General features: G+C 39.1%; 1 protein-coding gene across 7 annotated transcripts in view; it reads right to left on the minus strand.

Moving 5' to 3' along the window:
* MRTFA (myocardin related transcription factor A) overlaps positions 1-12,896 on the minus strand; it is a 210,600-nt gene that overhangs the window by 122,102 nt on the left and 75,602 nt on the right. For 6 of the 7 annotated variants that reach the window (XM_067698181.1, XM_067698180.1, XM_067698182.1 and 3 more), the window contains exon 3: positions 9,942-10,203. In XM_067698181.1, the coding sequence (XP_067554282.1) occupies positions 9,942-10,203 (262 nt within the window). Of the gene's footprint in view, positions 1-3,018; positions 3,044-9,941; positions 10,204-12,896 lie in introns of those variants that run through there. The other variant, XM_067698185.1, reaches the window with a different exon arrangement.

Raw genomic sequence — 12,896 nt, forward strand, 5'->3', positions numbered from 1 at the left:
TAATAAGAATCCATTTGGAAAAAAACTCCGGTTGGGCCTTACCTTACCCCCATACAAAAAATTAAGATACAAAACTAATTAGAAATCCTTAATTAAAAGATACCATAAAGAGAATGAGAAAGATAAATCACAGAGTGTGAGAAGGTATCTGTAACACATTTAAGCAACAACAAACTAGTATTCAGAATATATCAAAGAACTCCTATTAGCTCTTTAGTAGAAAAAATAGGCAAAAAATGTCACTAGGCATTTCACAAAAGAAATCCAAATGGCTAGTACGTATAAGAAGAGATGTTTAACCTCATTAGAAAACAGTAAAATGAAAATCAAGAACATCGTAAGATACCTTCACATAACCAACAGAGTAGTAAATATTAAAAATGCAACAATTCCAAGTGTTGGTAAGGATATGGAGCAGTGGGAACTTCCATAAACTGCTGGAGGGTATATAAACTGGTACAACCACTTTGGAAAAGAATTTAATCTTACCTAGTAATTTTGTGTTACTATATATATGTATAGGAATTTCCATTCCTATGTATACATGCATGTACCCATGCGCCAGGATACATAAAGAACATTCACAGCAACATCGTAAGAGCCTAACCCTGGAAACTACCCAAATGTTCACCAGAAGAATGGATTTTTTTAAAATATGGAATAATTTTCCATGGGAGCATTCACTATACAGTAACGAAAATGAATAAACTAAAGCCGTATGCATAAATGAATAGCACATGTACTGAACAAAAGAAGAATACAGAATCATTCCGTTCATATAAACTTCAACTAAACTACATTGTTTAGGAATATATTTGTAGTAAGTAAAACAAATGATTTTCAAGAAGTCAGAATAGTGGTTACTCCTATGAAGAAGAGACGGTGCTGTAATCAAAGAGCATGTGGGAGGCTTCCTTGGGGTTTACAATGAGCTACTGTTGAGCTGAGTAGTGGTTACACAGCTCTTTGCTTTATGGTTATTCTGTAAACTATCATGATTTATGCACTTTTCTGTATGTATGTTATTATCCTCCCCCACCCCCCCAAAAAAAGAAAATAAGACATGAATGGTAAAATATGTATCACCAATCTAATACTGAGGGGGGGCAATTAGTGTAAGAAGCTTTTTCAGCTATGTAGATCTAATTTCAAATGTTCTGTCCCATTCTTCTCTAAGTATATTCATATCTGTTGGATCACCAACAATCTGTAATTCAGAAGTAAAGGTTCCTACAGGTGTAGATAAATGTAATTTCTTGTGGGTGATATTTCAAGTTTTTATTTACTCAATCCTTGGTGGGTTGGAGAAAAGTACTTTCTCAATAATGAGAATGCAAAATACAAAAATTCAAGTCCTACAAAGTTCTCATTGGCTTTAAGAAACAAACATGGATTTGTTAACTAGAACACAAGAAGTGCAGGAGAGCTATCTAGGGGGTGCTAGGGGGACCAAGCAGGAAAAAGGAAAGGTAAATCTCACCATTTTTAAAAATTTTGCCTCCTATCAACCTCTATCTATGACCCCCAAAATTATCCCCCATAAACAGATGACTAGCCCCAAATTTAGTCTGTAGTACCTAAAGTGGGAAAGAAAAACAAAGAAATTTGGTATTGATTAGCTCTTATAAAAGGGCTAATTAATGGTTTGTTCATCAAAGGAACAGGAGAGAAGGCAAAAACTACTAGCTATGGTCCAACTTATTCTTCTGTATACCTTTCAACGTCTTCCTCAGTGCCTCATTTACTGTAGGCACTTTATAAATATCTGCTGAATAATAATTTCCATACTGGTCACAGCAATGAACAGTAGCAGAACTGTAGGAAGGTACAAATGACTGACCTGAAATAAACGTTTAAAAGTCAAGGATAAAATAAAAGGCCAAGAATACAATGCCCAAAATGCCAGCTTTCTCTTAGAAACATTTATGAACTTGTCATCCATTAAGTTATCTAACTTTTGTCTATAATGCCTTCTGAGTAATGCATTCCATGTAATTACTATACACTGTGTCTTAAATCCATAATTCTCAAACGTCAAAAGGCACACCTCTTAGGATATAACCAAGTCCTCAACTTATAAATGGATTATATTCCAAAAGTTCATTTGTAATTTGATCATTTGGAATATGGAATGTACCTTCCCACATGAAATATGAATTATGGCAAAATTCTCAGGCTTGCCCACAAAAGCCTGTAAGGTAACTGAAATGCAATATGTTTGCAATGAGAAAAAGGAGTAAATGGTATTTCAGCTCCCATCCTAGAGGCTCCTGAAAATACACCTTACGCAGTCTCAGCCAGTTCTGAAACTCATTCATACTTGAAAGACTTATCAGTTAGTATAAAGAAGGGGTGGATATGTAAGGAAAAGACAGCCAAAGAGCACTGCGCCATTAAAGGAAGAAGCAAAGTAAAACTTGAATTCTCCATTATGACACATTCATTCAATGTGTGCCAGCTGGCCAAAGGGGATGGGGTTAGATCATCAGAGAGATTTTTCTGGACTTCTCCAAGCCCAGCCTGGAGAGGATCCAAAGGTACATCAATTTTATCTTTTAGACCTAAGTGCTCAGCCTAGAAGAAGACAGACAAGTAATATTTAAAAATACACCTTGAAACGTCTCTGCCAACTTTTTCCAATTAGGCCAATAAAGGTTGGGTTAAGGTACCTCCTCTCAGTAGGGTTCCAACTTGCTCTGTTTAGGAAATAGAGGTATCAGGACCGTGACTGCCTATTGCTCCGTAAGGACCCTTGCTCAATCAATGAATTTCCATTTAAGATATGCCTCTAAATAAAAGAGATTTGAGAAAAAGTAAAACTTCACTCCACCTTTTCAACACACAGTCACCATCCATGAAAAAGCACCTCGAACCCCAGGATTTATTTTGCTCTAGAACACCACACTTTCCAATTCCATAATCCTCTTGAGGATTTTCCATTTCTGCTCTTACCTTTACCTCCCTACTAATAACCATGCAAAGCAGACCCAGTGTAAAATATAACAATGATTTTCTTACCAGTACATCCAGCCTTTTTCTCCTTTTCATAGGAAGAAGCACCATTAAGGTGCACAAACAGAAGACCCAGTTATGGCCAGGAAAGCAGTGCAACTAGCTACTAACAACATGCCCCTGTCCAGACATTCACCTGCTGGCTGCTGGATGGAACAAAAAAGAAAACAGTAAGATGTTTCACCAGGGAAACAGCTACTCTGCAACTTCCTAGTTTTCTTAACTTGATCAATAATTCCTATTTTCTCCCTAAAACAACAGAATCTGATTTTGACAGTTATTTTAATGATTTCTGCTAAGCAATGAGTATTTTTGGCCATTGACATACATTCTACCATATAAGGTATTTTTCTGTAGTCATCAAACTTCTTATAGATTATTTCTTTATTAAGCCCTTCCCCTCCCCTTCAGCATTATTCTAATACCAGTATTTCACCACTGTTTCCTTTCTAATGTTGAATAAAATTTCAATTCGGGGGGGGGGTTATTTTTGCCTGCCAAAATTGTAATTATGCTGTACAGACTGTTATGTTTGTCTGTCAGTTTCAAGTATCCACATTCTCTTATAAGCAAGGTCACTATTAATCAATTTAGGGCTCCTGGCAGTCAGGAAACCATTCTAGCAACTGAAGAGGTTGGCTCTGACATAGCTTAAACTAACAGAGATAGATGATCTAGATCAGAAGTTTTCAACTTGTGCTCTTTCAAGAGCTGCCTGAGGGGCAGGATGCCAAGTAAGTGGGGTTCTGCCTCCTCCATACAGATTCCAGTCAACTGGAGCAGCCGTTTTACACACTGGACTTATACATAAAATTTCAAATTTATAGAGATCTTCAACTTTAAAAAAGTAGTTAAAACTTCTGGTCTAGGACTTCCCTGGAGGCACAGTGGTTAAGAATCCACCTGCCAATGCAGGGGACACGGGTTCGATCCCTGGTCCGGGAAGATCCCACATGCCGCGGAGCAACTAAGCCCGTGTGCCACAACTACTGAGCCTGTGCCCCACAACTACTGAAGCCCACACGCCCTAGAGCCCACGAGCCGCAACTGCTGAAGCCCGTGCGCCTAGAGCCCGTGCTCTGCAGCAAGAGAAGCCACCTCCGTGAGAAGCCTGTGCACCACAATGAAGAGTAGCCCCCACTCACTGCAACTAGAGAAAGCCCACATGCAGCAACGAAGACCCAACGCAGCCATAAATAAATAAATAAATAAATAAATTTATTTTAAAAATAAATGAATAAAAAATTTAAAATTTTTAAAAATACAGACTCTCAGGCCTCATCCAGATCTAGAGAATCAGAATCTGCGTTTAACAAGCACCCTTGCTGATTGATTAGCACGTTAGTTTCTGGCTAGGCACTAAGGATACCACAATAAATAAGACAGACATAATTCCTGCTTTCACAAAGCTTCTCATCTAGTCAAATATGATAACAAATAAGTAGATAATTATGCACAGGGTACTTAGGAAGAACACAAAGGGCAAACCCCTAACCTAAGTTGGGAGTCTACGGAAGAAGTCCTGAAGGAAGCAGCACCTTACCCTGGTTCTTTTTTTTTTTTTTTTTTAATATTTATTTACGTTTTTGGCTGTGCTGGGGTCTTAGCTGAGGCACGTGGGATCTTCACTGCAGCACACGGGATATTTAGTTGCGGCATGCAGGATCTTTAGTTGCAGCATGAGAACTCTTAGTTGTGGCATGCAAACTCTTAGTTGAGGCATGTGGGATCTGGTTCCCTCACCAGGGATCAAACCCAGGCAGCATGCACTGGGAGTGTGGAGCCTTAGCCACTGGACCAGCAGGGAAGCCCTTACCCTGGTTCTTGACTAGAAAGAAACATTAGCCAGAAGAAGAGGATGAAGGCCATTCCAGGAAGAAAAAACAGGACATGAAGTGGAACTGAGATGTGGAAATGTCTCTTGTGGGAAATCCCAAATATTTTATTGTGAGCGGGAAGAGATGAGAGGCAGGGCAGAAACTGGCTATGAAGGTTTGCCAAGATGAGGAGCATAAAGGGAGGAAATGGGGAACCGCTAACTGATTTCAAGCAGGAGAGCAGTAGCCTCATTTATGGTTTAGAAAGATCATCCCATTGGCAATAGGGACAAGATGAGAAACAAGGAGAGAGCAGTTAGAAGGCCATTCTTGCAGTAATCCAAGTATGACATTATTAAGAGTCTGATCCAGGCTTCCCTGGTGGCGCAGTGGTTGAGAGTCCGCCTGCCGATGCAGGGGACATGGGTTCGTGCCCCGGTCCGGGAAGATCCCACATGCCACGGAGCGGCTGGGCCCGTGAGCCATGGCTGCTGAATCTGCGCATCTGGAGCCTGTGCTCCGCAACGGGAGAGGCCACAACAGTGAGAGGCCCGCGTAACGCAAAAAAAAAAAAAAAAGAGTCTGAACTAAGTGGCAGCTGTAAAGATGGCAAGAAAAGAATGAATTCAGTAGATATGACCATTGTGGAATTTACAAAAATTGGTGACTGGTGGCTGGGAGGAAAGATAAAGGAGATAGAAAGGAAATGGAGTAAAAAATTACTTCTAAAAATAGCATGTTATAATCTTTCTGGAGGACAATTTGGAAACAATGACTTCAAAAAATTAAGAACTTCATACCCAAACACGTTACTTTTGTGACCAGAAGGACACAATGTTCTTTATGTCCTTATCTTTTTATCCACTTCTGGGAGTTTGTCCTACAGTTACTTGCAAGATTTATATACCAAGATGCTTACTACAGTATTATTTATAACATAAAAAAATAAAAACAAGGTAAAGGTCTCACAGGAGACTGGCTAAATGTTGTATACACACAATACAAATATCAAGCAGAGAAAAAAATGTTTTCATATAGCTGAATGATATAGTAAAATCTCATAAAATAATATTACATGAAAACAATTTATAGAGTATATATGTGTAAAAGTAAACAAATGAATGAACAAATAAAAACTGATAGAAAATATATTAACTGCTGCCATTAGCTATCACTGAACTGTATAATCATGAGGGAATTTTCATTTTCTTTTTCCAATACTTTATCTGATAATAAAACAAATAAAACCCTTAAAGATTTCATTCAGAAAGAAAACAAAACAAAGCAACCCCTTGGTCTGAACATCTGGGTAGAAGGTGGTGCCAATTTCTACAATGACGAATTCAGTAGGAACAGCGGTAAGATGATGAGTTTAGCTCTGAGCGTACTGAGTCTGTGGCACATCCAGTGAAGGTGTTCAACAGACAGCCAAGCATATGAGTCTGGAGCTCAGGGCAGAGACTTGGCCTGGAAAGATAACATGGAATCAATAGCATATAATGGAGGTTAAAGCCAGAGTTCTGGGGGAAACCATTCAAGGTAAAGATATAGAGCAAGAAGTTAAGGAAGCTCTAGAGCTGAACACTGGAGAGTAATAAAATTTAAGAAGTGAGTAGAGAAAGATAGTAAAAGATCTGAGCAGAGAAGGGAGTGGCTAGAAAGACTGAGTTTTAAAAGCCAGTAAAGAGTAGTGTCACAGATGTCAGTGGAGGAAAAGTTTCAGTCAGAGGGCATAGCCAACCATGTCAAATGCTACAAAGAGGTCAAATAGAACACAGAGTACCTATTTGGTCTACAACAAAAAGAGCACTAATGACTTTGGCAATGGCAGTTTCTGAAGAGAGGTAGGGACAGAGGCCAGAATGCAGTGAAGTCTCTGGAATGTGGGAAAGTAGAGAGACAGTAACTGTAAACTACTCTTTCAGGAGCTTGACTTTAAAGGGAAGGTTAGAGAATTGTTGTTGTTCAAAATGGGGGGAAAAAATCAGCTGATTTATATGGCAAAGAGCTGAGACAAAAAAGGCTGAAGATACACCAACACCTCTGCCTCAACAGTAACAGCTGCCTTCTACTCCACTGAGACCATCACAGCTGTCAGCACCAATTTTCTCTACTTCCTGCCCAAGATATGACAGTTTTGCTGTTTGCTGTCTGTCATCACCTTCACTGCCATTCCTCCCATCCCAGAGGAATGCTGGTCCCCACTCACACTCAAGGCAGAGCCAATGCCTTTGGATCCCATCCTCTTGCATCTCCCAGGAACAATACTCCATCAGTTAGCCTTTCCCCTTTTCTGTCTCCAGCTTGTCCCTCTGGACTCTTTCCCCTTAACGTATAAATAAGTTGAACTTTCTGCCATCTTGGGTGAACAAGCAGAAATTATAAATGGGAAAAGAACACAAGAAAACTGCTTGAGTGTCCACTATTTCCCAAAATAAAAAATGCCTGCGTTTCCATTACATTTCCCACTACGCATGTAAAACAGAGTTCTTGCCACAAACAAGTAAACCATTCATCTATTTATTCAACAAATATTTATTGGGTGCCCACTATGAGCCAGGAGTTGAATATATACTGTGAATAAAATAAAGTTTCTGGACTCATGAAATGTACTATCAGAGAGGGGAAATACAGACAACAAACATATATACACACATGTACAAACACATACACACACACACAGGTCATAATAAGGGCTTAGAGGAAAAACAAAGCAGGATAGAGAGTAATGGGAGGTGCTATCTTAATAAGATAGGCAGGAAAGGCCTCCCAGAGAAAATAACATTTGTGCAGGAACTTCAGTAACAGCACAAGTATCAAGGCCCTGGGGCAGTAGCATACTTGATATATTCAAGAAATAACAAGAAAGTAAGTGTGGCTGGAACAGAGTGAGCTGGGGAACAGAGGTAAGAAATCAGGTGATGTTGTTCATGGGTTAGCTGTGAGGTAATAGATTTAAGCTACAAAAAAAAAAAAAAAGAAATCAGGTGAGAGGTGATACCAAGACCACGTCGTAAAAACTATGATTTCATCATAAGCCTCATGAGAAGATACTGAAGAGTTCTGAGAGAGGAGTGTGACAATGTCTGATTTCAGTTTTCAAAGGCCCACTGGGTGGAGAATTCCAATTACAACACAGGGTGATGAAGTACGAAGACAAAGGGCAACTGGGCAAACACAAAGAGGGGCACGTAACACTGAATATGAGTGAGGACAGGCTCCTCAAAGGGAGTGATGTCTGAACAGAATACTGAAGGACAAGTAAGAGTTAGCAAGAAGGTGGCAGGGTGGGGTTTGGGGAGGGGGGTTCCCAAATGGAGGGTAGAGATGTAGAAAAGCCAGAGGAGTTTTGAAAAGGTTTGGTATTTCTAAACCCCAGTATCAAAGAGACAAAAAAATTTTATAAAAATATACCACTTATAATGTCTACCCCCAAAAAAGATACCAGGGAATATACCTAATAAAATATTTGCATAACCTTTATGGAAAAAATTATAAAATCTGTGGGTAGATATTAAAGATAGCCTATTTAATTGGAGAGATAAAACTAACTAATGGACAGGAAGACCCAATATTTAAAATGTATATTCTCCCCCTTAACCTATAAATGATATATTTCAAATCAAAATCCCAGCAAGAACTTCACAGCAGCATGATTCATAAGAGCCTCAAACTAAAATAAACCAAATATCCATCAAAAGTAAAAATGGACAAATTACGTTCATAAAATAGATTGGTTATATAGCAATGAAAACGAACTATTGCCACACACAATTCAACCCAAATGAATTTCAAAAACATAAAAGAAGCCACCAACAGAACACCATACAGCATGATTCCATTTATATCAAGTTTAGAAACAAGCAAAACTAAACTACTGTGTTAAAAGTCAGGATGGTAGTTTCATCTGATCAGGAAGAGGGAGTACTGATTGGAAAGAGGCACAAGGGGTGGTTCTGGGGTGCTGGAAATATTTTATTTCTTTATTAAATAGTAATTACGCACAGGTGTACTCACTTTGTTTGTAATAACAACCAGGATGATTACAATTTGTGTTACTCTGTATCAACGTTATACTTCAATAAAATGGAAATATACTGATATCTGCAATTTACTTTGAAATGTATCCAAAAAATAAGGTGGATTGATGGACAGTGGGATGGATAGATCTACTATAAAGAAAATATTATAAAATGTTAATGGTAGAATCTGAGTGGTGGTTATAAAGGTGTGCAGTGTAAAACTCTCTATTTCATCATATGTTGGAATTTTTTCATAATAAAATGTTGGATGAGAAAACCCCAATGGGTTTTCTTGTAGAACTTCACAAGCTGATTCTAAAATTATGGAAAAATAAAAGGCCAAGATTAGCTAAAACAACTTTGAAGAAGAAAAAGGCAAGGAGAGACCTGTCCTAACAGATGGCAACAGTAACTAAAATGATGTAAAGACACGGAGATAGAGAGATCAGTGAAACAACAGAGCACCCAAAAACTAACTCCTGTACACACAGAAACAGAATAAAGCTGGCATTAGAGATCACTAGGGAAGGGAATTCTATGGTGGTCCAGCAGTTAGGACTCCAGACTTCCACTGAGGCGGCATGGGTTTGATTCCTGGTCAGGAAACTAAGACCCTACATGCCACGTGGCACAGCCAAAAAAAAATATCACTAGGGTAAAGAAGAACTATTCAATAAATGGTGATTCACAGATTAGATTATAAGACATTACAGAATACCTTTAATAACTCACAGGGAAAATAAATACTGAACAATAAACACAAGTTTCTGAAGAACACATACAATATAGTTCTCCCTCTCCAATTAATATATGTATTACATAAATGTGTATATGGGTTTACAAAATGAGAAATATTACATGGGGAGAAGCAAAGAAGTAGGAAAAAAACCCAGAAACCAATTATGATAACCCAGGCAAGAAATGCTGGGCTTACAATGACCACCTAAACTTATCATTTCTCTATTTTATAAGAAATATTAAGATTATAAGAAACTTTCAAGAGACATAAAATAAAGTAAGGATCTATGACATTAGAAACATGAAGACCTTGGTTCAAATCAGGCAATTCAATAATTCCGTATCTACTCACCATTCTTCCGCTCACTAAGTGGAGGCAAATTGGGATTCCTGCCAGGATGGAGGCCTAGGGTCAGCTCGGGCTGCAAGGAGAGCTCCTGCAGTTCATTGGCAACAGCTTCGCTTTGGGGGCTGGGTGCCGCGGACAGGGACACCAGCACTGGTTCATCATCATTTTCGCCAGCCCCTCCTCCGTCCAGCCCATTCACAGCAATGACGGAAGGGGGCAGGCACACTACACTAGAGAAATCCACCTTGGCTTTCGTGATGGCAACCTGGAAATGGAAGGAGAAATTAAAAGTTTAGTTATGGAAAAAAGACTATTCCACTGAATACATGCTGAATACTAATTATTATAAATTATAGTACTGGTGAGCTACCACTATTCTTAAAAGCTTTTTGTAAAGTAAACTAGCATCATTATTAAATTTTTACTATGCTCACAGAGTGCATGAGATTTCAAGTCCGATAAGTGTCCTCAACTATATCACTCAGGAGGATAATGTACAACTAAAATAAAACACACACACACACACACACACACACACACACGTGTCTAGTGGGATAAAAGGAAATAGTGGTCAAGGAGAAATAGCTATGAGATAAATGTTACCTTCCAACTACTAAGGAAAAATATCTTGTGAAATAATACTTAATGAGTACAAGGTATTAAAGTATCATATTGTACCAACATAATCCAGGGGAGAAAATTTCTTTAAGAAAACAATCCCCAGGGCTTCCCTGGTGGCGCAGTGGTTGAGAGTCTGCCTGCCGATGCAGGGAACACAGGTTCATGCCTCGGTCCAGGAAGATCCCACATGCCGCAGAGCGGCTGGGCCCGTGAGCCATGGCCGCTGAGCCTGTGCGTCCGGAGTCTGTGCTCCGCAACGGGAGAGGCCACAACAATGAGAGGCCCGCGTACCGCAAAAAAAAAAAAAAAAGAAAAAGAATACAAATAATTTGAAAGTCTTTTTAACAACAAGGGAATTAATGGTTAAGGGAATTAAGACTATATTCATCCACCAAATGCTGTGGAATTATTAAGAATAATTTTTACAAATTAAAATGTGGAAACTGTTTATCTAAAATTAAGTTTAAAAAAAGATAAAAACACATATTCATATAAAAATATTATACACAGAAAAAAAGACCGTAAGGGAATTTACCAAAACACAAAATGGGTTTTGTTTGTTTGGACTATGAAAAGTTTTACTTTCTTTAGTTTCCAAATTTTCTCTAAAACACACATATTGCTTTTATAATGAAAAGGCTATAATTCTTAATCTAAAAAGGGGACCTAGGAGTTCCCTGCAGACTTTAGTGAGGACTTTAATCTGCTTCAGATTAAGAAACCAACAAAATATTGGAAAGCCATGAAATGAAGAAAGGCACTGAAAACTAAAAGGACCATCACATTCTACCTTCACCTAAGGCTATAATGTGCCCAAACCTGACTGTAGTTCTGGTTGCTCTTCATAAAATGTAAAATGGAATGGAAAAGATCAGATAAGACCAATTAAGAAGGGGGGGGTGACATTAGGAAGAATAAAGACATTAAGAAGGATTCTCTACTCCAAAAATGCTGAAAGAAAGTGAGGCAAGTTCAAAAAAAAAAAAAAAATATATATATATATATATATTAGGAACTCAATAATCTAAGAGGTAGTATGGGCAAACATCGGGAGAAGAATTTTTTGAGGGTTTGAACAATTTTAGGAATTAAAAAATAACAAATGTTTACCAAGAAAATCCAGAATCTGAACTTCAAAAAATTTTTTCCCATCTTGCCTATGACTTACCATCATTTAAGCCATGTCTCTATGTGTACTGGGAAAAAACAACTGTTATACATGATTAATCCATCTGGCTTTTTCTTTGCCACTGACCCTGAAAGGGAGTATTTGCTTTCCTTAACAGCAGCCTTTTCAGGCTAAAAAATTCAATTTTATGATATTTAACAATCCTTTGAGACCCAAACTCCTTAGGAAAGAGTCCTCAATACCCTCCCCACCCTGAAACATATGAGCGTGCTCACACATACATGCACACATGGATGATGGCACTGAGGTGTGAGTTAAAAAAAAAAAAAAAACCACTCTTAATTGAGTCCTAAAGGAAAGCAGGAGGAGGACAGTATCAAAACTTCCACCTTGGGCTTCCCTGGTGGCGCCTTGGTTAAGACTCTGCCTGCCAATGCAGGGGACACGGGTTCGAGCCCTGATCCCGGAAGATCCCACATGCCACGGAGCAACGAAGCCCGTGCACCACGACTACCAAGCCTGCGCTCTATAGGGCCTGCGAGCCACAACTACGGAGCCCACACGCCTAAAGCCCGTGCTCCGCAACAAGAGAAGCCACCGCATTGAGAAGCCCACGCACTGCAACGAAGAGTAGCCCCCGCTCACCGCAACTAGAGAAATCCCATGCACGGCAATGAAGACCCAATGCAGCCAAAAATAAGTAAAATAAAAATAAATAAATTCATTAAAAAAAAACAAAAACTTCCGTCTTAAGACCTAGGAAAAGTAGCTTCACATACAGTAACAGGTTTTCAATAAACAGCTGTTAATATACAATGGAATATTATTCAGCTACAAAACGGAAGGAAATACTGTCATTTGCAAAAACATGGACAGACCTTGAGGGCATTATGCTACGTGAAATAAATAAGACAGAAAAAGACAAATACTGTATGATCTCACTTATGTGGAATCTAAAAAACAAACAGAAAAATAAAAAAACTCATGGGGGCTTCCCTGGTAGTGCAGTGGTTAAGAATCTGCCTGCCAATGCAGGGGACACGGGTTCGAGCCCTGGTCCGGGAAAATCCCACATGCCGTGGAGCAACTAAGCCCATGCGCCGTAACTACTGAGCCTGCGCTCTAGAGCCCACAAGCCAAAACCACTGAGCTCGCGTGCCTAGAGCCCGTGCTCCGCAACAAGAGAAGCCACCGCAATGAGGAGTAGC

The sequence above is a fragment of the Pseudorca crassidens genome, chromosome 11 (assembly GCF_039906515.1).
Source record: "Pseudorca crassidens isolate mPseCra1 chromosome 11, mPseCra1.hap1, whole genome shotgun sequence".
Lineage (NCBI taxonomy): Eukaryota > Metazoa > Chordata > Mammalia > Artiodactyla > Delphinidae > Pseudorca > Pseudorca crassidens.